Genomic DNA, 23027 nt, shown 5'->3' with positions numbered 1-23027 from the left:
TGTCACAGTTTGAAGATGGCTGAATGTGCTCTGCTTTGTTTTCATCAGTCAAATCAAAGACACACTTACACTTCCTCAGACCTGGTCCCAACCACTGGACTCCAGCAGGCTCCACCCTGAAAGGAGGAGGAAGGTCAGAGCAGCACCTCCTCTTTCAGCATGCAAACATGGATGTTACATCACTCTCACACACACAAACACAATATGTTGATCCGGCCTGCTTCTCCCTGCTGCCCCTAAACCTCTTCAGCTCTGCTCAGACACTGACAGCGACCCACCTACTGCCCAGCAACGCAGACAGAATCTCTCCAGTTGTTGAGTTGGCTGGAATCCCTTATGTTCATGAGTCTGTTCCTGAGTCAGCCAACACCTGCTCCTGGTTCCAAGTTTGCACCCCAGCTGATGCCTTGTTGGCGCTACCTCATGGTTGCCCTTCACACGCACTCTGTTCATCTGTTTTACCCTCTGGGCATTCAGCTGGGGAGACCTCAGGCTGTCTATCTAAGTTCTCCCACTAAACCGTTGTCCAGCCCTCAACTTTTCAGCTCCAACGCCACTTGGCCCTACTTACACCTCTTTTTTGTCTGTGAAGATGATTGTTCCACGCTGTTCATGGAACAGTCCAACACTTGGCAAAATATACTTAAATGTACAATCTCAAAAGTCCTGTCATGTCCTGTGGTTAAGTTTGAGCACAGATTTAAGTAAATAGAACTGCTTTGGAGTTACTGGAAGGTTTACTTTTCCTCTGTTAATGGACCTAGGCCAGCTGTTTCCCTGAGCATCCAATTGCTGTGCCAAGCTAGATTAAATATGTACTGGAGATATCTCTGTACAGAGATAAAAATGATTAAATTCCAGTTCAGAGGACAAAAAGGACATTTGTCAAACTGACAGACAGTTCTTTTTCCATGCAGAGATCTGTCCAAACTGCATCAATTATGACCAACAGGTCATTATCATGTTTGTTCCTAGAGATGGTCTCCTTGAGACCTCCAACACAAATATGTCCTTTTCATGTTCAACCAGTGTTTGTGTTGTGATCAAAGGACAAAGGTTTCCTACATGTATGATTGTTCATGTCTCACTCACGTCCACCATCAACCAAAATGACAGACAACATGTTTCCAGCTCTTCCTCCTCCTTCACACTGACTGACTGTGGCTGCAGCAGCCTCTTCATACCTGAGAGTGTCCAGGCTGCAGTATGGATCCGCCAGTCCAGCAGACAGCAGCTTCACTCCTGAGTCTCCTGGATGATTGTAGCTCAGGTCCAGCTCTCTCAGATGGGAGGGGTTGGAGGTCAGAGCTGAGGCCAGAGAAGCACAGCCTTCCTCTGTGATCAGACAGCCTGACAGCCTGCAAACACACAACAACACACATGGAAGATCATCTGAGGGTCCTGCTGTGTCCGTCAAATCAAGAAGAAACTGTGTCCAAATAAATACCTCAGTAAATACAACGGGAAAGGGAAGTTTGGGGCCCCCTGCTGAAGTTGTTGCCCCCATGACCCGACCCCGGATAAGCGGATGAAGATGAGATGAGTAAATACAATGGCTGATGCTACGTTTATACGGAGGCGATGAAAACAGAAGACGCAAAAGTGGCGTGTCGTCTTCAATTTTTTATCCGCGTTTAGACGAGCGTTCTCAGCAGGAATTGTTTGTTTATACGAAGACGCAAAAGTGGGCGAATTCGATTGGATATGCATGCCAGGCCGCAGGGTGGTACTGTGATAGAGCGCCTACGACGTGTTGGGGCATCCAATTTGACACATGTAATTGTATACACGTCTCTGTTCACCTATAGTATCCGTATACATTCTACACAATTGTTGAAATGACTCTTGTATGTTGACTACAGCTGCTAACACAGCTTGAACATCGGTGGGATCCACGTAGTCAGACATATTGTTTGTTGTTGTTTTACCGGCTTGGCGCGTTGAGTGTGACGTAAGGTGTAGTTGCTATGCGACGTGACGTGACGCGACGTGGTTTTGCGCTTCTTGCCGTTTAGACGGAGACGCAACCCGAGTCGTCTTCAAAACTCTGCACTCTGGAAGGCGTCTTCAGATTTTTGCGGTTTCAGACCTCGACGGCGCCGTCGCCATGTAAACGAAAGGCACTTCTGATAAAATATTTTGTCGTTTTCATTCGCAATCGTCTTCGTATAAACGGGGTCTGAATCAACGTGTTAGCAGTGACCATGTCATTGTGATCTAAATGTTAAACAGTCTGTGTTAGCTGTGCTTTGGCACAGTGGCACTTTGAGTTAGATGGTCACTGCAGCGTGCTAACATGCTAACAGTGAAACGCTACCATGATAATGTTTAGAATCAATGTGCCACAGGTATAATGTTTGTTGCCAATCAATGAATTAGTTAGCTTTGTGCTCATGATTCGCCCCGTGGGCTGGATCAAACAGTCTGAGGTTTCCAGCCGCTGATTAAACATTATTATATATAATTTGATTGTTTAAATCTTTGTTGATTGATGATCGTGATGAAAGTATGTGCTGTTGTGCATGTCAAATTAGATAATTTCATGAAATAGGAGCAGTCCCATTTCTCTTAAACCAATAAAATTTAATAAGTTGGAGGCCTATTATAGTCTGAGCACCAAGGATCTCCTTTCACCTCCAAAATGCCCATTTAACTAATAAAACTGTCAGACTTGGTGTGTGGTGTTTTCTGTTTTTGTCATATCCGTCTTACCTTGTGTACACTCTTCTTTTTTCATCTTGTTATCTTGGTATGTATTTTTTTTTGGTTTTTGTAGCTCTTCTTTTTCGGAGCTTCTTCTTTTACGTCATACTTTCGCTGTGTTAACCTTTGCTCACTGCATGTCTCCTGGTCTCAGTTTCTCTATAGTTTTTCTTGCATTCTTGTGTCTCCAGCCTACATCAGTGAAAACTAAGCCAATTTCTTTCGATTCAACTTTGATACTCCAGTAAACCTTGCTTTGATAGTCACTTCAAAGGTAGTATCGACTGGCTATTCAGATTATTTGGAAACTTTCTTAACGAGTTTAGTTAAGAAAGTTCCAAGCACTACTATCCAACCCAGTTCTGACAGATCAAGATTCATCAGATTCAGGCCTGACGACCTGGCAGGATTTGCCCAAAGACTCTGAAACATCAGAGGACCACAGAAACACCACTGTCTGATCCAACCTGTCCTGCCACTATCATGTTTGTGGGAAACCTTGAAGTACAGTTGGTCCATCCTGCAATTTTGTCTGAAACCACACAACAAAGAAAGCTGGCAAAGCCCTTTCATCTGTTGCTGCAGTGATGAGTTGATGGCAGATAGTAGGCCTACTACTTCAAAATTGTACTTCCAAAGGAAAGAGGTACCCCAATTTAACGACTGCAAATGAGATACACAGAAGACACTTCCCCCTACAAAACAAATATTATTCAGATTTTAATTGGTCATCAGTTCAATGGGTTATTGAATCCTGACCTGAGAGTTTCCAGTGCACAGTGTGGACTCTCCAGTCCAGCAGACAGCAGCTTCACTCCTAAATCCCGCAGGTTGTTGTCACTAAGGTCCAGCTCTCTCAGACTGGAGGACTGGGATCTGAGGACTGAGGACAGAATTTCACAGCTTCTCTCTGAGAGGTTACAGCCACTCAGTCTGAAGAGACAACAGGAAGGAAGCAAACAGTCAGTTAGGTATCAGAGTACTTATTGATGAAGAAACTTCACTATCTCTGTACTTACAGAGCTTTGTTGGAGGCTTTGACCACTGGCAGCAGCCTCAGAAGAGCCTCCTCTGAAGCAGAGAATTTCTTCAGGTCAAACACGTCCAGATCTTTTTCTGATGACATTAAGATGAAGACCAGAGCTGACCACTGAGCAGGAGACAGTTCATCTGTGGAGAGTTTTCCTGAACTCAAGGACTGCTGGATCTTCTCCACTAGAGAACGATCATTCAGTTCATTCAGACAGTGGAACAGATTGATGCTTCGCTCTGCAGAGGGAGTCTCTTCAATCCTCATCTTGATGCACTCCACTGCAACCTGACTGTTTTTTGAGCCACTTCCTGTCTGTGTCAGCAGCCCTCGTAGGAGAGTCTGATTGGTCTGCAGCGAAAGACCCACAAGGAAGCGGAGGAACAAGTCCAGGTGTCCATTTGGACTCTGTAAGGCCTTGTCCACTGCACTCTGGTAGAAGTGTGTCTCTGCAGACTCATAGTTGGTTGTTTGTTCTTCTGACATCAAATTGACTCCAGACTTGATGAAGGTCAGATGGACATGAAGAGCAGCCAGAAACTCCTGAACACTCAGATGGACGAAGCAGAAGACCTTGTCCTGGTACAGTCCTCTCTCCTCTTTGAAGATCTGTGTGAACACTCCTGAGTACACTGAGGCTGCTCTGATATCGATGCCACACTCTGTCAGGTCTGATTCGTAGAAGATCAGGTTTCCTTTCTGCAGCTGCTCAAAAGCCAGTTTTCCCAGAGACTCAATCATCTCCTTGGTCTCTGGAGTCCACTGAGGATCTGACTCAGCTCCTCCATCATACTTCATGTTCTTCAGTTTGGACTGAACCACCAGGAAGTGGATGTACATCTGAGTCAGGGTCTTGGGCAGCTCTCCTTCTTCTCTGGTCTTCATCACATCCTCCAGAACTGTAGCAGTGATCCAGCAGAAGACCGGGATGTGGCACATGATGTGGAGGCTTCGTGATGTCTTGATGTGGGAGATAATTCTGCTGGCCTGCTTCTTGTCTCTGAACCTTTTCTTGAAGTACTCCTCCTTCATTGGGTCAGTGAACCCTCTGACCTCTGTCACCATGTCAACACACTCAGGAGGGATCTGATTGGCTGCTGCAGGTCGTGTGGTTATCCAGAGGCGAGCAGAGGGAAGCAGGTTCCTCCTGATGAGGTTTGTCAGCAGCACATCCACTGAGGTGGACTTTGTAGCATCAGTCAGGATCTCATTGTTGTGGAAGTCCAGAGGAAGTCGATACTCATCCAGACCGTCAAGGATGAACAAAACCCTGAACTCTTCAAACCTGCAGATTCCTGCTTCTTTGGTTTCAGGAAAGAAGTGATGAACAAGTTCCACCAAGCTGAACTTTTTCTCTCTCAGCACATTCAGCTCTCTGAAAGTGAATGGAAACATGAACTGTATGTCCTGGTGGGCTTTGTCTTCAGCCCAGTCCAGAGTGAACTTCTGTGTTAAGACCGTCTTCCCGATGCCAGCCACTCCCTTTGTCATCACTGTTCTGATTGGTTCATCTCGTCCAGGTGGTTTAAAGATGTCTTCTTGTCTGATTGTGGTTTCTGGTCCGTGTGGTTTCCTGGATGCTGTTTCAATCTGTCTGACCTCATGTTCTTCATTGACCTGCCCAGTCCCTCCCTCTGTGATGAAGAGCTCTGTGTAGATCTGATTCAGGAGGGTTCGCTTTCCTGCTTTAGCGATCCCCTCAAACACACACTGGAACTTCTTCTTCAGGTTAGTTTTGAGTTTACCTTGATAACCTGGAGCAGGACTTCCTGAACAAATACACAACAAATAAGATCAATAAGTGATTCAAGTACATGACAATTTAGTTTCCCTACAGAATGTTCATATAAACATATTTTGGTCCATCTGTTGAGACACAGTGAATGTTCCACTGATCCAGCAGTTAAACCTTTAGAGAAATCCTCTTACTGCTCTGCAGACGCTCAGCCAGCTCCTCCTCCTTCATTCTCCTCAGGAAGTGCTGCGTGATCTTCAGAAATGCCTCTCTGCTGCTCCTCCTCTGCTCTGCATCCTCACCATCCAACACCTCCTCATCCTCCCCCTGACTCTCTAAGCATTCTGGGTCATCTGAACTCAGAACCATCTTGATCTTCTTTAGCTCGTTCCTCACAAAAGAGACAATGTTCTCCTCCAGCAGCTGGAACAGAAGATGATATGAATGACACAAAGTGAAATGATGGAAGCAAACATCAGATCCATGTTGGACAGACTGACGGTCCACTGGTCTAAAAAGTGCAGCGTGGAGATTATTGTGAACAGAACAGATGTGAAAGCAGCTGTTGTTCATGTACAGACCATAAATATGGAGTCCAGGTGAGTTTGATGCTGCTGGGCAGACTGAGCACTGGGAACCTCTGAGCTCTCCTGGTGGACTCTGTGGAGGAATCATGAAGAATTAGCTCACATCAAGTCCGTCCACACAGAGACAAACACCAGCTGAAGGTCCTTTGAGTCCCTCCAGCTCTGACTCATAGTTTTCATCTGTATGATTGTACATGCTTTGGTGCTGTGGTTGTCCGGCTCCATCTTACATTGTCACGTTTTAGCCACGTTTCAAGGCAGATTTTCACATGACACTTTTAGATCCTTGCTTTCACCTGTATGATTTAACTAGACAAATCATTTTAACCATTGGATGCTTGGATCTGAAGTTTAAGAATCCCTAAGTTGGCTGTCCGCTACTATGTCTCAAACATGATTTCAAGAAATGGTCAAAACCTTAGAGTTCTCTTCAAAACCACTGAATCCATACCTAAGTCTCCTCCTAGCCAACAAACCGAAGCCATGCCAATGATCTGCAAGCAATTTCTGCCCTTTACAGCAAAAATAAAAGCTCTGCACAATAACTTTCAGCCCCTTTCAATGTTCACTTTAAAGGACAGAATGGCCAAGTTAAGCCTTCATCCAGCCCTTGAGATTTTCTGCCTGCTAAATTTCTCTAAGAGGTTTTAAAATAGTGTTTGTCCCACTATTTTATCAACCGTTATCTTCTGGCTGTCTTCCCTCCTTCACTAAACATGCAGAAGTGCATCATCTTCTTAAGAAAATGAGTACTGACAGTAATGATTTAAAAAATTTAGACCAATTTTTAAACTAACATTTTTACGACAAGTTTAAGTGAGGACTGTACTCAGAGTTGATGTCTTCTATGACCCTGTGTCTGTCTGGAAAAGGCTCAGGCAGATCACTAACTACAAGCCTAAAGCCCCCCACTCCATCAACGATCGACGCCTAGCCAACGACCTGAACCAGTTCTACTGCCGCTTTGAAAGACAAAGGGACAGTCCAGCAACCATCCCCCACAACACCTCCGAACAGCTCCAGCTCCAGTCACCTCCACCAATGCCCACCTTAAAGGCCCCCCCCCCCCCTCCCCACCCACCTCAGTGACGACTCTTTCCATCCATGAAAGGGACGTCAACAGACTCTTCAGGAGACAGAACCCCCGGAAAGCAGCTGGACCGGATTCTGTCTCCCCATCTGCCTTGAAGCACTGCGCTGATCAGCTGTCTCCAGTGCTCACAGACATTTTTAACACCTCATTGGAGACATGTCACGTGCCAGCCTGCTTCAAGTCTTCAACCATCATCCCTGTTCCCAAGAAGCCAAGGACCACAGGACTTAATGACTTCAGACCCGTCACCCTGACCTCTGTGGTCATGAAGTCCTTTGAGCGCCTTGTGCTCTCACACATCAGAGACATCACTGACCCTCTCCTGGACCCCCTGCAGTTTGCCTACAGAGCCAACAGGTCTGTAGATGATGCAGTCAACTTGGCCCTCCACTTCATCCTCCAGCACCTGGACTCCGCAGGAACCTATGCTAGGATCCTGTTTGTGGATTTCAGCTCTGCCTTCAACACCATCATCCCAACTCTGCTTCAGGAGAAGCTCTCCCAGCTGAGCGTGCCTGACTCCACCTGCAGATGGATCACAGACTTCCTGTCTGACAGGAAACAGTGCGTGAAGCTGGGGAAACACTTCTCCGACGCTAAGACCATCAGCACCGGATCCCCCCAGGGCTGTGTTCTTTCTCCTCTGCTCTTCTCCCTGTACACGAACAGCTGCACCTCCAGTCACCAGTCTGTCAAGCTCCTGAAGTTTGCGGACGACACCACCCTCATCGGACTCATCTCTGATGGCGACGAGTCCGCCTACAGGTGGGAGGTTGACCATCTGGTGACCTGGTGCAATCAGAACAACCTGGAGCTCAATGCTCTAAAGACAGTGGAGATGGTTGTGGGCAACAGGAAGAACTCAGCCTCACCTGCCCCCATCACCCTCTGTGACTCCACTATTGACACTGTGGAGTCTTTCCACTTCCTGGGAACTATCATCTCCCAGGACCTCAAGTGGGAGCCGAACATCAGCTCCCTCATCAGGAAAGCACAGCAGAGGATGTTCTTCCTACGGCAGCTGAAGAAATTCAGCCTGCCAAAGACAATGATGGTGCACTTCTACACAGCCATCATTGAGTCCATCCTCACCTCCTCCATCACTGTCTGGTACGCTGCTGCCACCGCCAAGGACAAGGGCAGACTGCAGCGTGTCATTCGGTCTGCAGAGAAGGTGATTGGCTGCAATCTCCCATCTCTTCAGGACCTGTACGCCTCCAGGACCCTGAGGCGTGCAGAAAAGATTGTGGCTGATCCCTCTCACCCCGGACACAAACTCTTTGAGCCACCCCCCTCTGGCAGGAGGCTGCGGTCCATCAGGACCAAAACCTCACGCCACAAGAACAGTTTTTTCCCGTCTGCTGTCAGCCTGATCAACAAGGCCCAGAACCCCCCCGACACTCTTCACCTCGGACTCATTCTGTCACATTGATATAAATACAACTCTATGCGTTACATTAACGCTCAACTTGGACTTCTTTCTGGAAAACAGACTGTGTTTCCGGAAAATAGCAAACAACAAAAACAGACTTGTGTATATATATTTAAATTGTTATATTTTATGCTCTTATTTTAGTAAATGTGTCATGCACCAATTTCACCAGAAAAAATTCCTCGTATGTGTCAAAGCGTACTTGGCAATAAAGCTTTTTCTGATTGTGATTCTGATTCTGAACACTTTTGATATTTGTGACAAACTTCAATCAATTTTCATCCACGTATCATAATTGAATCTGCTCTCATCAAAGTATTCAACAGCCTCTTCCTGATAGCGGACACTTGCAATTGTTTGATTCTAATGTTCTAGTCTGCAATGGTCTCAATCCTATTTGTCAAAGAGGACCTTCTCAGTAGCCATGGGTAATGCCTTCTCTTCAGTGGCCCCTCTGACTTGTGGCGGTCCCCAGTGCTTCATCTTTGACCCCTTGTCATTCTGCGACCACTGGGACACATCATAAACAAAACCAAAATCCATTATCATTGTTATGCATTTGACAGATTCATTTGGATCCTTGTCTTCAAATGTCAAACCTGCCTGTGATGTTTAACAGGTACCATTCATCCCTGTTACAAAATCATATCAGCCCAGTTTTAGCCTCTCTTCACTGTTAACCAGTCCGTTTGAGAATTCTTTTTAAGACTTTACCGATCTCCTTTCAAGTCCGACATGGTTTAGCTCAAAACCTTCATGGAGGAACTGCTGCTCCCCTCAGACCCGGGGTACAGCCTCAAATCCTCAGCCAGGGCGCTGCTGGCTCATCCAGAATCCCAGCTCATGACCAAAGGTGACCGGGCATTTACAGTCAGAGTCCCTCAGCTCCGGAACTCCCTGCCTGAAATCTGAGGCTGCCGAATCTGTGACATAAATCACTTTTCAAAACGGATCTCTTCAAAAAAGCCACCTGCTTCACACCGACGGCCTGCCTGTTCAGTGGACCGCCCATCTAATGGCACAACTGCTATGTTTAAGTTTGCACTCATCCCATACATTACTGTAAAGTTAAGATTGCTGTGATTTGACTGATGCAAACCATTTCAAGACACAATCACAACAGCAGGTACAATCGATAGCAACAACAAAGAAACAACTAATCATAAAATCAAGGCAACCAAGTAAGTCTCATAGTAATCCACCGGTCAATCCTGCTCCAACAAAATGGTCTAGTTACATTGGCAAAGGTGCACATGATCCAATCCAGTAAAATCTTTAGTCCAAAACACTGTAGTAATGCATGGTCAGAGGTTTTATCATTTAAAACTAGCTGGCAGACATGTTAATCTTCCACTTTTTGTGATACAGCTCCAGTAAGCATGTACATGTGGGCGACTTGTTGGTCTCAAAATGGCCTACAATAGCCAATGAGAGTCCACATTGGCAGGAAGTGCTTCATTCTCTTCTGTCGCGTGAAGACCAAGACAATTGAAACTGATTGTCAAGATGACTGTCGCTTTCTCAATATCGTAAATGACCTCAATATCAAGATACATAGCCTTCATAAGAGCATACATACCTAAAATATGAATATAGATGCCCTAAATATACATTACCTCAATATGAATATTGATAATTATCTAAATAAATATAGGAAACAGTTTTTATCTGGAGAATGCCTCGACAAATCCTGATAACAACAATTGCAAAATATTAATTTTCTGTGGTACTGTTGTCAGTTTTTATTGATCTTGGACTTGGGGAAGACTTCATGCTGTGGTCCCATTGAGTCATCTGCAGGTATCTGTCTATCTTAAAAATAGAATAAAGGAAAAAACTCTTCCAGTAACCAGCAACCAGTGCCAGTAACACTTGCAGTGATTGTTCAAGAACATCTCTCAGCTGACTTTGGATAAGTCTTAGATCGGCTTTTTAGGCAAATTGTACAGGAATGGTCAGGGTCAATTCGAGCATCCATGTTTTATCTATTTCATTATTAATATTAATGAGTATTGTCGTTAATTTGCCTCAGTCCTGTTTCAATCTCACTTGTGACTCTGTTTTTAAAAGCACTGATCAAATAAAGTTCTTTATAATCAATATCATTATCGACCCTGATCGTACTGTGGACAGCATCACACAGCTCACACAAGTTCCCTTGATTAACAATTTACCTCTTTGCAGCAGGCGGTTGATCTCCTTTAAAATCAATGAAACGATCAATTGACCGGTCACTCTTGAAGGACACACAGCTAAGTTCAGATCCAGGTCCAGGTCCCTGTCCAGGTCCATCAGAGGCTGGTCTCCCATAGATCCTGTCAGACACAGAGGAAGACCACCAGGGATGGAAAGGGACATTTTCCTCTTCAGACTCAGAAGCTGCTGGAGAAACTAGCAGCTATCAACAAGAAAAGGATCAACACACCAAAGTTCAATCAAACATGAAGCTGAATGGTTTCAGTCTGTGGATCATCGCTTCATTTGTCCATCAAATCTTGGACCAAAGCAGGACTCAAATTACTACGACAGTACTTGAGTATGTGTACTTTTTTCCACCAATCAGTGGAATCAGGGTTAGCTTTCGTTAGCATCTGTTAGCCTCAATCAAGTCACTGTTTCATACTCATGCAGTCATCAGTCAGAAGGTGTGTGTGGAGGAAATGTTCAACTGGAGTCAAGAGTTGAAGACTGGTTATACTGGGCAGCTTCCACATGTGAGGACATGAACGAATGAGAAGAAGAACGATGCAGAAAATAAACAACCAGGTTTAAAAAACTTCTCTGATAAATAACAGCTCAAACAAGAATCTGTCAGATTTTAATGTTATTAACAGTTTACCTCTTTGCAGCAGACGGTCGATCTCCTTTAAAATCAATGAAACGATGAATCGACCCATCACTCTTCAAGGACACACAGCTGGGTTCAGGTCCAGGTCCAGGTCCAGGTCCAGGTCCAGCAGAGTCTGGTGGGTCCTGCTGCTCTGGCCTTCAACACAACACACAGAGCTTTGAGTGTGAAGAATGATGGTGGACAGATTCGAGTGCTCTGACATGGAGACGAGTCCTGGACAGTCAGAGATCCTGGTCTCACCTCTGAGCTTCGGTCTGGCCGTCATCGTCCCCACACAGACTGGTTTTAGAGGGACGGACTCCCTCCTCTCTGTCCTCACACCGATTCATGCTGCTGAACTCACGTCAGCTCACACACACTTTGATCTGGAGAGGAAACACAAATCATTCATGTGTTCATTCATTTTACTGCTGTCGATGTTTCAGCTTGAGCTCATTGAACTCCTTTATATCCTGTTGGTGCTTTAATCTACAGCAATGCATCAGATTTTATGAGATCATCACACGATTGCAGCGCAGCCGTCCTGTGAGAACCACATATCTCCAAAAAGTCTGACAAGCTCAGAAAACCAGGCTGTTTTCAGCTTTGTGACGATGATTTTCAGCTGATCCAAGAGGCTTTTTAAAGAGTTTGTTGAGCTGAAGAAGACATGAAGGAACTCTTCATCCTTCAATTCAGCTCAAACATTCAACATCGACACAGCTGGAGATACGAGCTTTTCACTCGACCGGAAGTAACTGTCAAAGTAAAGTTGCATGAAATAGAAATATTCCAGTCCAAGTACCTCGAGTTTGTGTATTACTGCAGTACATGTACTCCAGTAACGGCGGGGGTTTGTCACGGAGGAGCTTCACCTCCTTCATCCGGAGTTCAGTCAAACTGAGAGTTTGGAGAAAAGATCGATGCTGTTTGTGTTGAAGTTGAGCTGAAGACAGTTTGAGGAAGAAAGAAACACCTGAAACGAGTTACTTTACCTTCAGATGGAGCTTCAGAGGAGAAAACACACTGCGACAGACCAAAGGCAAAAAGTGAAAGTAAATTTCAGACCGGAAGCAGCGGACAGTTGACCTAACGTTAATCACATGCGGGAGGTGAAACAGTCCTCCAGTCCAGACGTCTGAGCACCGTCAAACACGACCTGTCCAACCGAGACACACAGGTGAGGAAAGTGTGAAGCTGTGTCCCAATTCAGCGGCTGCATCCTTCGCAGGATGGATTTGAAGGCCGACTCCGTCATAACGCCGCGCGAAGGCTGTCCAATTGGTCCAAATTCGAAGGATCCTCCAAATGCAGCCGACAAATGCGTCCTCCTTTTCCCTGTATTCGGAGGACGCATCGCTGCTATCCTTCGCGGCCTCCCATATCCCAAAATGCTTTGCGCACCGATTGTTTTTGTTAATAATGGCGACCTGTTGATATGAGGAGCTCAGTTAACTGTTAGCCTTTTTAAAACCCTTCACTTACAAATGTTACAAGCTCGCATGTCAACTAATATCTTATTGAAGCTGTGAAGATATTCACATCAGGTCAATTTGTAAGTTGTGTAACAGGCAACATTTCGCTCCTCTTACAAGCGACAGGAGCTGTACGGGCGCATCTCTGCACCCCGTACGTGTGTTTTTCCCGGGTTCGGAGGGAAGAACTTATGACGTCGTGACGCAATCAGGAAATGCTCCGAAGGCTAGACCGTCCCATTTACCGATAGTTGATGCGGCCGACGGAGGAGCCTCCGAAGGACCCAGCCTCCGGAGACCGCGAAGGCTGGGTCCTCCGAAGGATGCAGCCGCTGAACTGGGACACACAGCTTGAGACACACGCCCGTGTTTGCCACGCACCGGAAATAACACGGGAAGTACCCGAAACAGTCAAACTGACAGGAAGACAAAGTCATTACGACAAACAGGCTCGAGGAACGAGAGGAGGCCAGTTCACCTCGTGACGCAGGTGGATTCATGAGATCACGCGAGATCACATGAGCCGAGAATCCATCTCACCAGTCTCCATGGCCAAAAGACGGTGCTTCCGACCAATCAGCGTCCAATAGTCCCCGACGTCACGTGGAGTTCACTCAGGTGTCCCCTCCCCTGGTGGATGAGAACGCATCCTGACGCACGACACTTCAGCTGCTGGCAGAAGATGATGATGATGAACGTTTCAACTCAGCCCACGTCACACATTTCACTTTATACTTCATATTTTTATATATACTGTATTCCTCATCTGTTCACTTGCACTTTTTACTTTCCTGCACTGACACTTACCACCTGTTGCACTTGTTTTTATGGTTTCATAGAAATTACCTGCACGTCTCACACTGTTCATACCTCGTGCCACGTGTACTACCTGTATGTATTTATATTTTTGGATATTCTGACTATTTGCACTCCTGGTTAGATGCTAAACTGCACTTCTTTGTCTCCGTGCTGCTCTCTGACAGTAAACCTGAATGTAATCTAATGAAAGTGGAGGAAGCAGGCTGAGGTAAAGCTCCGAGGACGTCAGAGAAGTTCACACTTCTGACAGGTGGTGAACGATGACATTTGAGCAGAACAACAGAGGCGTCACTCTTCAGGCCTCATCGATGGAGGCTGACAACAGGAAATGACATCACAGCCCTCCACAGGCTGAAAAGACATGAAACAGCTGAGATGCTCACTTTGACCTCAACTAATGGCGAGCAATGTGAGCTCGACCAGGAGTTTGCTGAGCAGAGAGTGTGTGTGTGTGTGTGTGTGTGTGGTCGTATAGAAACCAGGAAAACATCAAAACAGTCAATGAAAAAGGGAAGTTCAGTCCAGCTCGACACTGAATGAAGTTCTGTGGTCAACAGAGACACCTGGTGGCCAAACACCGCAACTACAAGACTGACAACAACCACAAATACAAGAGGGAAAACTTGAGAAAGTTCCCAAAAACAGACAGAAGCTAAAACAATGTACTGTGTCCTCATGTCCTCAATCATGTGATGGTCTAATATGAGCTCAGAACAGTTCTGACGGATGGTTCTACACAAACGGGGCGGAAAAACTGCTTTTATCTGAGGAAGTCTGACAGCATCAACTACAGCAAGTGTGGTGGGACAAAACTGAGACAAAGTGTGAAGGGGGCTGGAAAACAGTGGACTTTCTATTCAGGACCAGGAGAGTTTATTGAGCTGGAAACAAAGGAGTGGCTGGAAGGTAAAATCAATGAAAACACATGTAACAACCCCAGAAACGAACCAATCACGTGGCTCATTTTCGAGTTGGGGTCACAGTTTTGATCTGATCAGTGTCGAGTCTTGTCCTCAGAGCTTCAGTCCTGCTGGAGGAAAAGTGTCTCAACAAGCGTCTCTGCGGCTTCATTTAACTCTGCTGCTCTCCATACTGTTGAGAATGAACAACAGCAGAAATCCTCCTTCACTGAACGAAGACACGCGTGTTCGCGTGTTCACGCAGACAGCTCTGAGGATCACACCAGAATAACATCATCGCACAACAAAGCACCGGGAAGCCGAGCTGCAGAACTTTGATCACTGATGACTGAATGGGGAGCTGAGGGGACGCAGCTGCGCCATCCAATCGGTCAGCTTCACGTTTTTATTGGTCCCGTCCTGCTTATGAAGGACATGTTGACATAAATCAGCCTTTAAAACTCACAGGACGGCTCAAACCCACAACCACAAAACTCCAGAGCCGTCTTCCACCACCCGGAGCTGCTGGGTCAGACAGCTGGACCCTGTCTCCTGCAGGTTTTGAGTCGTCCTCTGGGCGTCACACTTCACAACTCATGAAGATACTTGAGAACAGAACCCACAACCTCAAGACCCCGAAGAGAACTGTTCTCCAGGTCGTTCTTGGATTCCTCTTCTTCCAACACCCAAAGGAACTCAGCTTAGCCGTTTGATCCACTGGCTCAGGATCGCAGAGGCCTGCTTGGAGGATCTGAGGCTCAGCCAAAGGGTCCCGGTGCAAAGGGGACCCCGTGTCTGGTTTGGATCCTGCTGGACGCCGGGACCTGGGGGGGGGCAGCTGAAGCTTTACTGAAGCATGTAGAGAAGAGCTGCACGAAGTGTTTTAATAGAAGAGACACACAGACAGTTGACAGAGACTGTTGACAGAGACATGAGGCTTCCTGATGGGGGTCAGGACTGAACCAGTTCCAGTTTGGTTTCTGAAGATGACGACGGAGCTTCGATGGTTTCTCCAGACATGAACGACTCCTGAAACACAAAACACTTCCATGAAGAGGTCTGATGATGTGTTACAAGACGTTTCATGAATGAAGCCGATATTCATACATCCACCAGTGAAACCAGTATCCTGAATGTTCAACAGAAAACAGCATGTAAACTTCACTCCTCTGTGATCATGTGACCAGATTCAAGTCTCATCAGAGACAAAGTTTTGAGGAAAGTTTGAAACATTGATAAATATAAGGACTGAAACCTGATCAATGACTCTGATTGATCTGTGAATGGTTTCAGGTGCAGGATGGAGGTGGAGGAGCTGACGATTGACACAAGACCAACCATTGCACTGACCTTATCGTAGATGACTTTAACGATGAGCGAGCAGCTCGGACACGTCGCCACGTCCTCGCCGTTCTCCAGATCCTCCTGCAGAGAAACAGTCCAGACACACGTTCAGTCACTGAGTCCTGCAGAGGTTAGCAGCTCAATCTGCAGGTCGGACCTCCAACCACAGACCAACCGAGTGCTGTCATGCGGCCTCTGCATCGTGGGTGCTGTCCACTGATCTGAGGCCTGTTTCAGAAACACTGAGAGGAATGAAAACGTGGATCAGACACTGCGGTCCTTCACAGTGATGATGAGTCTGGTGATCTGCACCTGAAAAGGTGTCAACTGACTAAGTTTTAAGACTTTGATTTAAGAGAAATGCTGTGGACACTCAGTCTGTCTTCAAAAAGTCCCTTTAAAAGCACATTTAATCCAGTTTTACCTGAAACTGTTCAGCTGCACAGGGTTAGGGTTAGAGCACAGAGTCTTCGAGTGATGAAGAAGGACAAGTGTGCCTCGGAGCTGAGGACAGCCAGTGTCTCTTGTCTCATGTTAAAGATGGTCCTGAGGTAAAAAACTGATATCTAACCAATGGTTCTGAGGACGTGGTGTGTTGTTCATCAGACCTCATAACAAACCAAACTCCACTAAAAGTTTTCTAAATTAAATGTTCTCATCGTAAGGTAAAGGTAAGTCTTCAACCATCATCCCTGTTCCCAAGAAGCCAAGGACCACAGGACTTAATGACTTCAGACCCGTCGCCCTGACCTCTGTGGTCATGAAGTCCTTTGAGCGCCTTGTGCTCTCACACATCAGAGACATCACTGACCCTCTCCTGGACCCCCTGCAGTTTGCCTACAGAGCCAACAGGTCTGTAGACGATGCAGTCAACTTGGCCCTCCACTTCATCCTCCAGCACCTGGACTCCGCAGGAACCTACGCCAGGATCCTGTTTGTGGATTTCAGCTCTGCCTTCAACACCATCGTCCCAACTCTGCTTCAGGAGAAGCTCTCCCAGCTGAGCGTGCCTGACTCCACCTGCAGGTGGATCACAGACTTCCTGTCTGACAGGAAACAGTGCGTGAAGCTGGGGAAACACTTCTCCGACGCTAAGACCATCAGCACCGGATCCCCCCAGGGCTGTGTTCTTTCTCCTCTGCTCTTCTCCCTGTACACGAACAGCTGCACCTCCAGTCACCAGTCTGTCAAGCTCCTGAAGTTTGCGGACGACACCACCCTCATCGGACTCATCTCTGATGGCGACGAGTCCGCCTACAGGTGGGAGGTTGACCATCTGGTGACCTGGTGCAATCAGAACAACCTGGAGCTCAATGCTCTAAAGACAGTGGAGATGGTTGTGGGCAACAGGAAGAACTCAGCCTCACCCGCCCCCATCACCCTCTGTGACTCCACTATTGACACTGTGGAGTCTTTCCGCTTCCTGGGAACTATCATCTCCCAGGACCTCAAGTGGGAGCCGAACATCAGCTCCCTCATCAGGAAAGCACAGCAGAGGATGTTCTTCCTACGGCAGCTGAAGAAATTCAGCCTGCCAAAGACAATGATGGTGCACTTCTACACAGCCATCATTGAGCCCATCCTCACCTCCTCCATCACTGTCTGGTACGCTGCTGCCACCGCCAAGGACAAGGGCAGACTGCAGCGTGTCATTCGGTCTGCAGAGAAGGTGATTGGCTGCAATCTCCCATCTCTTCAGGACCTGTTCGCCTCCAGGACCCTGAGGCGTGCAGAAAAGATTGTGGCTGATCCCTCTCACCCCGGACACAATCTCTTTGAGCCACTCCCCTCTGGCAGGAGGCTGCGGTCCATCAGGACCAAAACCTCACGCCACAAGAACAGTTTTTTCCCGTCTGCTGTCAGCCTGATCAACAAGGCCCGGAACCCCCCCGACACTCTTCACATTCCACCTCGGACTCATTCTGTCACATTGACTGATATAAATATAACTCTATGCGTTACATTAACGCTCAACCTGGACTTCTTTCTGAAAAACAGAACTGTGTTTCCGGTAATAGCAACAACAAAAACAGACTTGTGTATATATATTTAAATTGTTATATTCTTATGCTCTTACTTTGATAGATGTGTCATGCACCAATTTTACCAGAAAAAATTCCTAGTATGTGTAAAAGCGTACATGGCAATAAAGCTTTTTCTGATTCTGATTCTGATTCTAAACCTAACAGAGGACAGAGACACTCACGATGAGATATTACTAAAATATGAACATTCACTACCGTTGAAGAGATGGTCCATGAGCCGAATTGAGCAGAACATCTCCATGATTAGAGAAATCTCTTCAAACATTTTCTGTTTGCTGTAAAAATGCACCGGGAGATAACTTATAATGGAGGGCTATTTAGGCGGAGTTTGGTATGTCCATCCGTACAGAAAGTGACATATCAGAGTTATTTTCAGCAGAATCAGACACTGAGAACCAAAAAGATGTCTGTTAATGTGAAATAAGTGTAGCTCTTTCATTTAAATCTCACTGAACTGAGTTAATCCTCCTCCAAAGTCCCGACCGGCAGACGGTTAGCTGTTAGCCGTTAGCGTCCAGAAACTTACTTTAGTTATGGCGAACTTGTCTCCGCAGGGACACGGGAAGTAATAGGTCTCCGTGTCGTCGTCATATTCAAAGTCCTCGATCTCTATTTCGTCGTGAAACACCGACATTTTAGCAGAAGACGACATAAAACCATCGAAGACTCGCTGTCAACTCGACATCTGTGAAGCGTGTTCTGGTCCGGTTTGATGACGGATGGACTGTTGTCCCACGTATGTGACGTCACCCATTTTTTTCCCACTCCCACTGAGATCTTTATTTGTATTGATGGATGACAGCGGCCGAGCTCTGCTTGTAGTTGCCACTTCTGTCTACCAGGCGGCGCCATTAGACCGGAAAACAGCAGCAGAGCGCTGAAACTGAGAAAGTTTCTTTTCAAAGTGAAGTTCTGCAGAGAAGAAAAGAAACGTCCTCAACAAACACAAAAAGCATAGAAGTGACAGTGTAACATATAAAAACCCGTCTGGCTGCACAGATCTGAACCTACACTGTGGAGGACGTCTGAAAGTCCTCACATATTTAAAGAATTATCAGAATCAGAATCAGAATCAGAAAAAGCGTTATTGTTTTTTCCCGCCTGCTGTCAGCCTTATCAACAAGGCCTGGAACCCCCCCGACACTCTTCACACTCCACCTCCGCCTCATCTGTCACACTGACATAAATACAACTCTATGCGTTACATTAACGCTCAGACTGGACCTCTTCTGAAAAAACAGACTGTGTTTCCGGAAAAAACAAACAAACAAAAAAACAGACTTGTGTATATATATTTATATTGTTATATTTTGTGCTCTTATTTTTAATAGATGTGTCATACACCAACTTCACCACAACAAATTCCTCATATGTGTAAAATCATACTTGGCAATAAAGCTTTTTCTGATTCTGATTCTGATTATTGAACATTCAGTGCTGTTGAATGATCTCGATGGGTCAAATTCACCAGAGGACATCGAGCCAAACCCCTTTTAAAAAATGTAGAAATTATACGTCTGCAGCAAAGCTGCAACAAAAACGCTTATTTTCCTCAACGGAGTTCCTAATCACAGAGTCTTAGTTTAAAGATTTACGATGCTTTGAAGAAAATCTTTGTGTTTGCTCCACTTCACCTTTTCCTCAGCGGGACAAAACAACCCCACAAAACTTTGCGTTTCCAAAGACACTGACTTGTCAAAGTGTGTCAAACGTCATCAGGCCTGTTTTACTGCAGGTCTGACCACAGCCAGCCTTTGTTCAGACGTGCAGGATAAACTGCAGACCTGGAGTTTGCTGTCAAACATCACGTGACAAACCCACGTTGATATTTTCATTTCTCTGAGATGAGCCAATGAGATTCTTTTAAATCTGCATCATTTGCTCTCAGCTCAGCTTCTTTTTCCTGTTTTCTCAGCCCTCATTACATGAACAAAGCCAGTGCAGACATCATGTAAAACCGTCTGTGTTTGTTGGTTTGCCTGGTGACACTTCAGTTGAGGGGGGCTCTCTGCGGGGGGGGGCTCCCACACAAAGCAGGGAAGCACGAGCGATGCCATTAACTTCAAACGCCTTTCAGATGGAGATGTGTGCGTTGATAACATCCTGTCTGCGTTTGAACGACACCCTGCGTGCATCGACCTCACAGGCGGCTGAATGATGCTGTTGTTGCAGCGCCGACCAATCACTGTCTCCAGCAGTCTGACTGATGGGGGGGGGGGGGGGGGGGGCAGGGCCGAGGCTTGGCAGGGTCCGCTCTCTGAGTGCTGAATGTACAGAGGGCTTCTTCCAAGTCGCTGCCAGAGCTGGCAGCCTGCTCAGGATATTCCCTGGAAGGAGTCATGGCCTGGTGAGGAGCCCCCACCCTGCCACCCCACCCCCAGCAAGGGAGGCAGGGAGGTAAAGAGTGGGACCACCAGGAGATCCTGAGACTCTGAGCGGCACTGTCATGGACCCAAGCATTCATGCACTGGAACTGTCGGGGGTCCTGTTCTCGGCGGGGGCCTGGCTCTGCTCACTGGCCACCACCCTGATGTCCACCTGGCTCACCCTCTCCACCGACCTGCTCCCCACAGAGAGCTACGAGCTGGGGCTGTGGGAGACCTGCGTGGTGCAGGACCTTGGGGCGCTGGAGTGCCGGCCCTACGACAGCCTCCTGGGTCTGCCGCCGGACATCAAACTGGCCCGGATCCTGATGTGCGTGACCCTGGCCACTGGGCTGCTGGGACTGCTGCTGGCCATCCCCGGTATGCACGTGGTCAACAGCTGCCACAGCAGGCTGGAGGACCTCCAATGCAAGAGGGCGATGAAGATGGCAGGAGGGTCGCTGTGCCTCGTGGCCGGGATCCTGGTGCTCATCCCGGTCTCGTACATTGCCCACCTCACGGTCATACGGTTCTTCGACGAGACGGTGCCTGAGGTGGTGCCGCGCTGGGAGTTCGGGGATGCTCTGTTCTGCGGCTGGACGGCGGGAGTTCTTCACCTGGTGGCGGGAACTCTGCTGCTGACTTCCTGTTTGTGTCTGCAGGAGGAAAACTGTAACATACCTGTCCCCATTCCTCTGGTGAGGGTCTGCCCAGGACGGCCCTCGATCTGGACCAGATCTGAGTACGTCTGAGTCTACTTTGCCTTGGGGGACGCCACAAGTCAGTTTCACATCTATTCTCCTGTGAACTCATCTAATTCTGTCAAATGTTTCTGCATCATCATGGCAGTTTCTGGTGCTCCAAAAGCAGCAAAAGAGAAATTTACTGCAAAGAAACAGAAAGTTATCGATCAGTTTCAGACAGATCAAATCAAACACTGTCTGTGCTGAAGCGTTGTTTTAGACCCGGTTCCCTAAAAGGTAGTCTGAACAATCAGGATCAGTTTTTTGGTGCTCCAAAGTCCAGAAGTGACACAAAACGTTTCAAAATGGTTTCTGTCAATTCTGGATAAAAGAAGAAAACTGGATTTTAAAGATCACTCATCTCATTTATCTTGTTCGAGTCCGTGTGGTTTTCACAAAGCAAACAGATTTAAAATTCAACATTCGAACCCCTAAAAAGGCCGTTTTCACCTTGAGTCTGGCAGCTTCTCTGTTCCAGCTCGTCACTGAGGACTCGAGATCATTTCACACACATTTCCCCAAAATCCAGCCTGACACAGTTCAGCATCTTTGGAAGCATTGAGTCTTCGTTGTTCTGATCAGGCAGCTATTATGTGTCACCTGTTTCAGGTGTTTTTGTGCTGTTATCTTATTAAGATCTTCTAACCTGTGAATGAGGTTTTCTTAATGCTTGAAACTAGAATTTCCAGGACTTTTTATCGCCGCTGACAGGAACAACCTGCTCCGTCGAAGCTGGTTTTATTCTGACTGCATTTCTTTTAGATAACTGTGCGTCTGCTACACAAGATATTTTTACTTGGTAAGTGAAATTTTCCTGTTCTGTTGGCAGATAATTTCCCCCATTTTATTGCTTTTTTCCCTTTTTGAGAGCTGAGTGTTTCTCCTCCAATGAATGTCAGAAACTGTTTCAGCAGGTTAAAACATCTCAAGTGTCTCAAACTGTGTGATAAAATCAACAGTTTCTCTTCTTTAGACTTTGGGGCATCAAAAAACACAAAACATTTGTCCAGAAATCATCCTGGTGCAGTTTAGGATCTTTGGAAACTTTGAAATCTGAAGTTTGGCTGCAAAAAGTTTTGGAAAATAGATTTTTAGGCAGTTTAAACGTAAAAAAAATTTGCTCCTCTCAGCTTCAGTCATTCAGCCGTTTGTTGTGTTTTCACTCATGAAAATTTCCTTTTTAAGGAGCCAAAGAAACATTTTGTTGTTTTATTGTGTTTGAGGACAAACTGTCTGCAGAATTTTCTTCAGCAACACAAAATAAATGTCTGTCTTCAGTGTGATGAGCAGTTTTTACATGTCTGCCAGCAGAAAAAGGTGATTTATAGATTACAGAAAATGAAAATAGCTCAGTTAGCCGCATTATTTTCATGATTCACGAGTTTCATTTGGAGTCAAATAAATAAAAACTGCAGTTCGAGACAAAATGTGTCCTTAAATATTTGAATTTGTTGTTGTTTCATGTAAAAAAAAAAAAAGAAAAGAGAAAAAAGCTGCTGATGTTTTCTTTTTCAAACCAATCAGACGCAGTGGAATGATAATTATGATTATTATGAAGCTTTGAATCAATTATTATTGTGAATGTCTGCAGCAGATGACTGTAAAGACCAGCAGCATGTTAATAAAAAGACGCGATAGAATAAAAAGAAATGTTGACAGAAGCTGAACCCTGGTCGTTTTTTGGTCTGTGGGAAAACATTCAGTCCTGAAAGTGATGACGGTTTTCTTAGTTTGACTCCTTCACGGCTCTTTGCTCCAGCAGTCCAAAGCTTATTGATGGATGACCAGGCTCCACGCTGTGTGAAGGTATCTGAGGGGGGGCTCTGATCATGATGAGGCCTGCTGAGGGGTTTGTTCAGCACCTGATTCATTTCATGATCAGACCTTCGAAAACACGAGCTTTCATGGAGCGACACAAACTGCGTGTTT

General features: G+C 46.2%; 3 protein-coding genes across 4 annotated transcripts in view; 1 reads left to right on the top strand and 2 right to left on the bottom strand.

Annotated features, from left to right (window-relative positions):
- Window positions 1-13358, bottom strand: part of LOC143315813 (NLR family CARD domain-containing protein 3-like) — a 104317-nt gene extending 90959 nt beyond the window's left edge. The window contains exons 1-11 of one of the 2 annotated variants that reach the window (XM_076723282.1): window positions 12406-13358; window positions 12216-12310; window positions 11672-11796; window positions 11420-11566; window positions 10755-10895; window positions 6050-6128; window positions 5663-5891; window positions 3723-5502; window positions 3463-3636; window positions 1185-1358; window positions 70-116 (exon numbers count right to left, since the gene is read on the bottom strand). In XM_076723282.1, the coding sequence (XP_076579397.1) occupies window positions 70-116; window positions 1185-1358; window positions 3463-3636; window positions 3723-5502; window positions 5663-5891; window positions 6050-6128; window positions 10755-10895; window positions 11420-11566; window positions 11672-11760 (2860 nt within the window). In that variant the 5' untranslated portion in view covers window positions 11761-11796; window positions 12216-12310; window positions 12406-13358. The remainder of the gene's footprint in view (window positions 1-69; window positions 117-1184; window positions 1359-3462; window positions 3637-3722; window positions 5503-5662; window positions 5892-6049; window positions 6129-10754; window positions 10896-11419; window positions 11567-11671; window positions 11797-12215; window positions 12311-12405) is intronic. The other variant, XM_076723281.1, reaches the window with a different exon arrangement.
- Window positions 13359-13652: 294 nt separating this feature from the next.
- On the bottom strand, window positions 13653-18739 carry dph3 (diphthamide biosynthesis 3). The gene is made up of 3 exons (XM_076723392.1): window positions 18519-18739; window positions 15954-16028; window positions 13653-15632 (listed from the first exon to the last, which is right to left on the bottom strand). Exons 1-3 carry the CDS (start codon window positions 18642-18644, stop codon window positions 15555-15557), a joined length of 279 nt encoding a protein of 92 aa, XP_076579507.1. The 5' UTR covers window positions 18645-18739; the 3' UTR covers window positions 13653-15554.
- Window positions 18740-20306: 1567 nt separating this feature from the next.
- LOC143315857 (claudin-24-like) lies at window positions 20307-22747 on the top strand. Its single transcript, XM_076723375.1, has one exon. The coding sequence runs from the start codon at window positions 20439-20441 to the stop codon at window positions 21105-21107; it is 669 nt and encodes a 222-aa protein (XP_076579490.1). The 5' UTR covers window positions 20307-20438; the 3' UTR covers window positions 21108-22747.
- The last annotated feature ends 280 nt before the right edge of the window (window positions 22748-23027 follow it).

Source organism: Chaetodon auriga, chromosome 23, assembly GCF_051107435.1.
Source record: "Chaetodon auriga isolate fChaAug3 chromosome 23, fChaAug3.hap1, whole genome shotgun sequence".
Classification (NCBI taxonomy): Eukaryota; Metazoa; Chordata; class Actinopteri; order Chaetodontiformes; family Chaetodontidae; genus Chaetodon; species Chaetodon auriga.
Note: the sequence above shows the minus strand (reverse complement) of the source record. Positions and strands in the feature narration are given on the sequence as shown.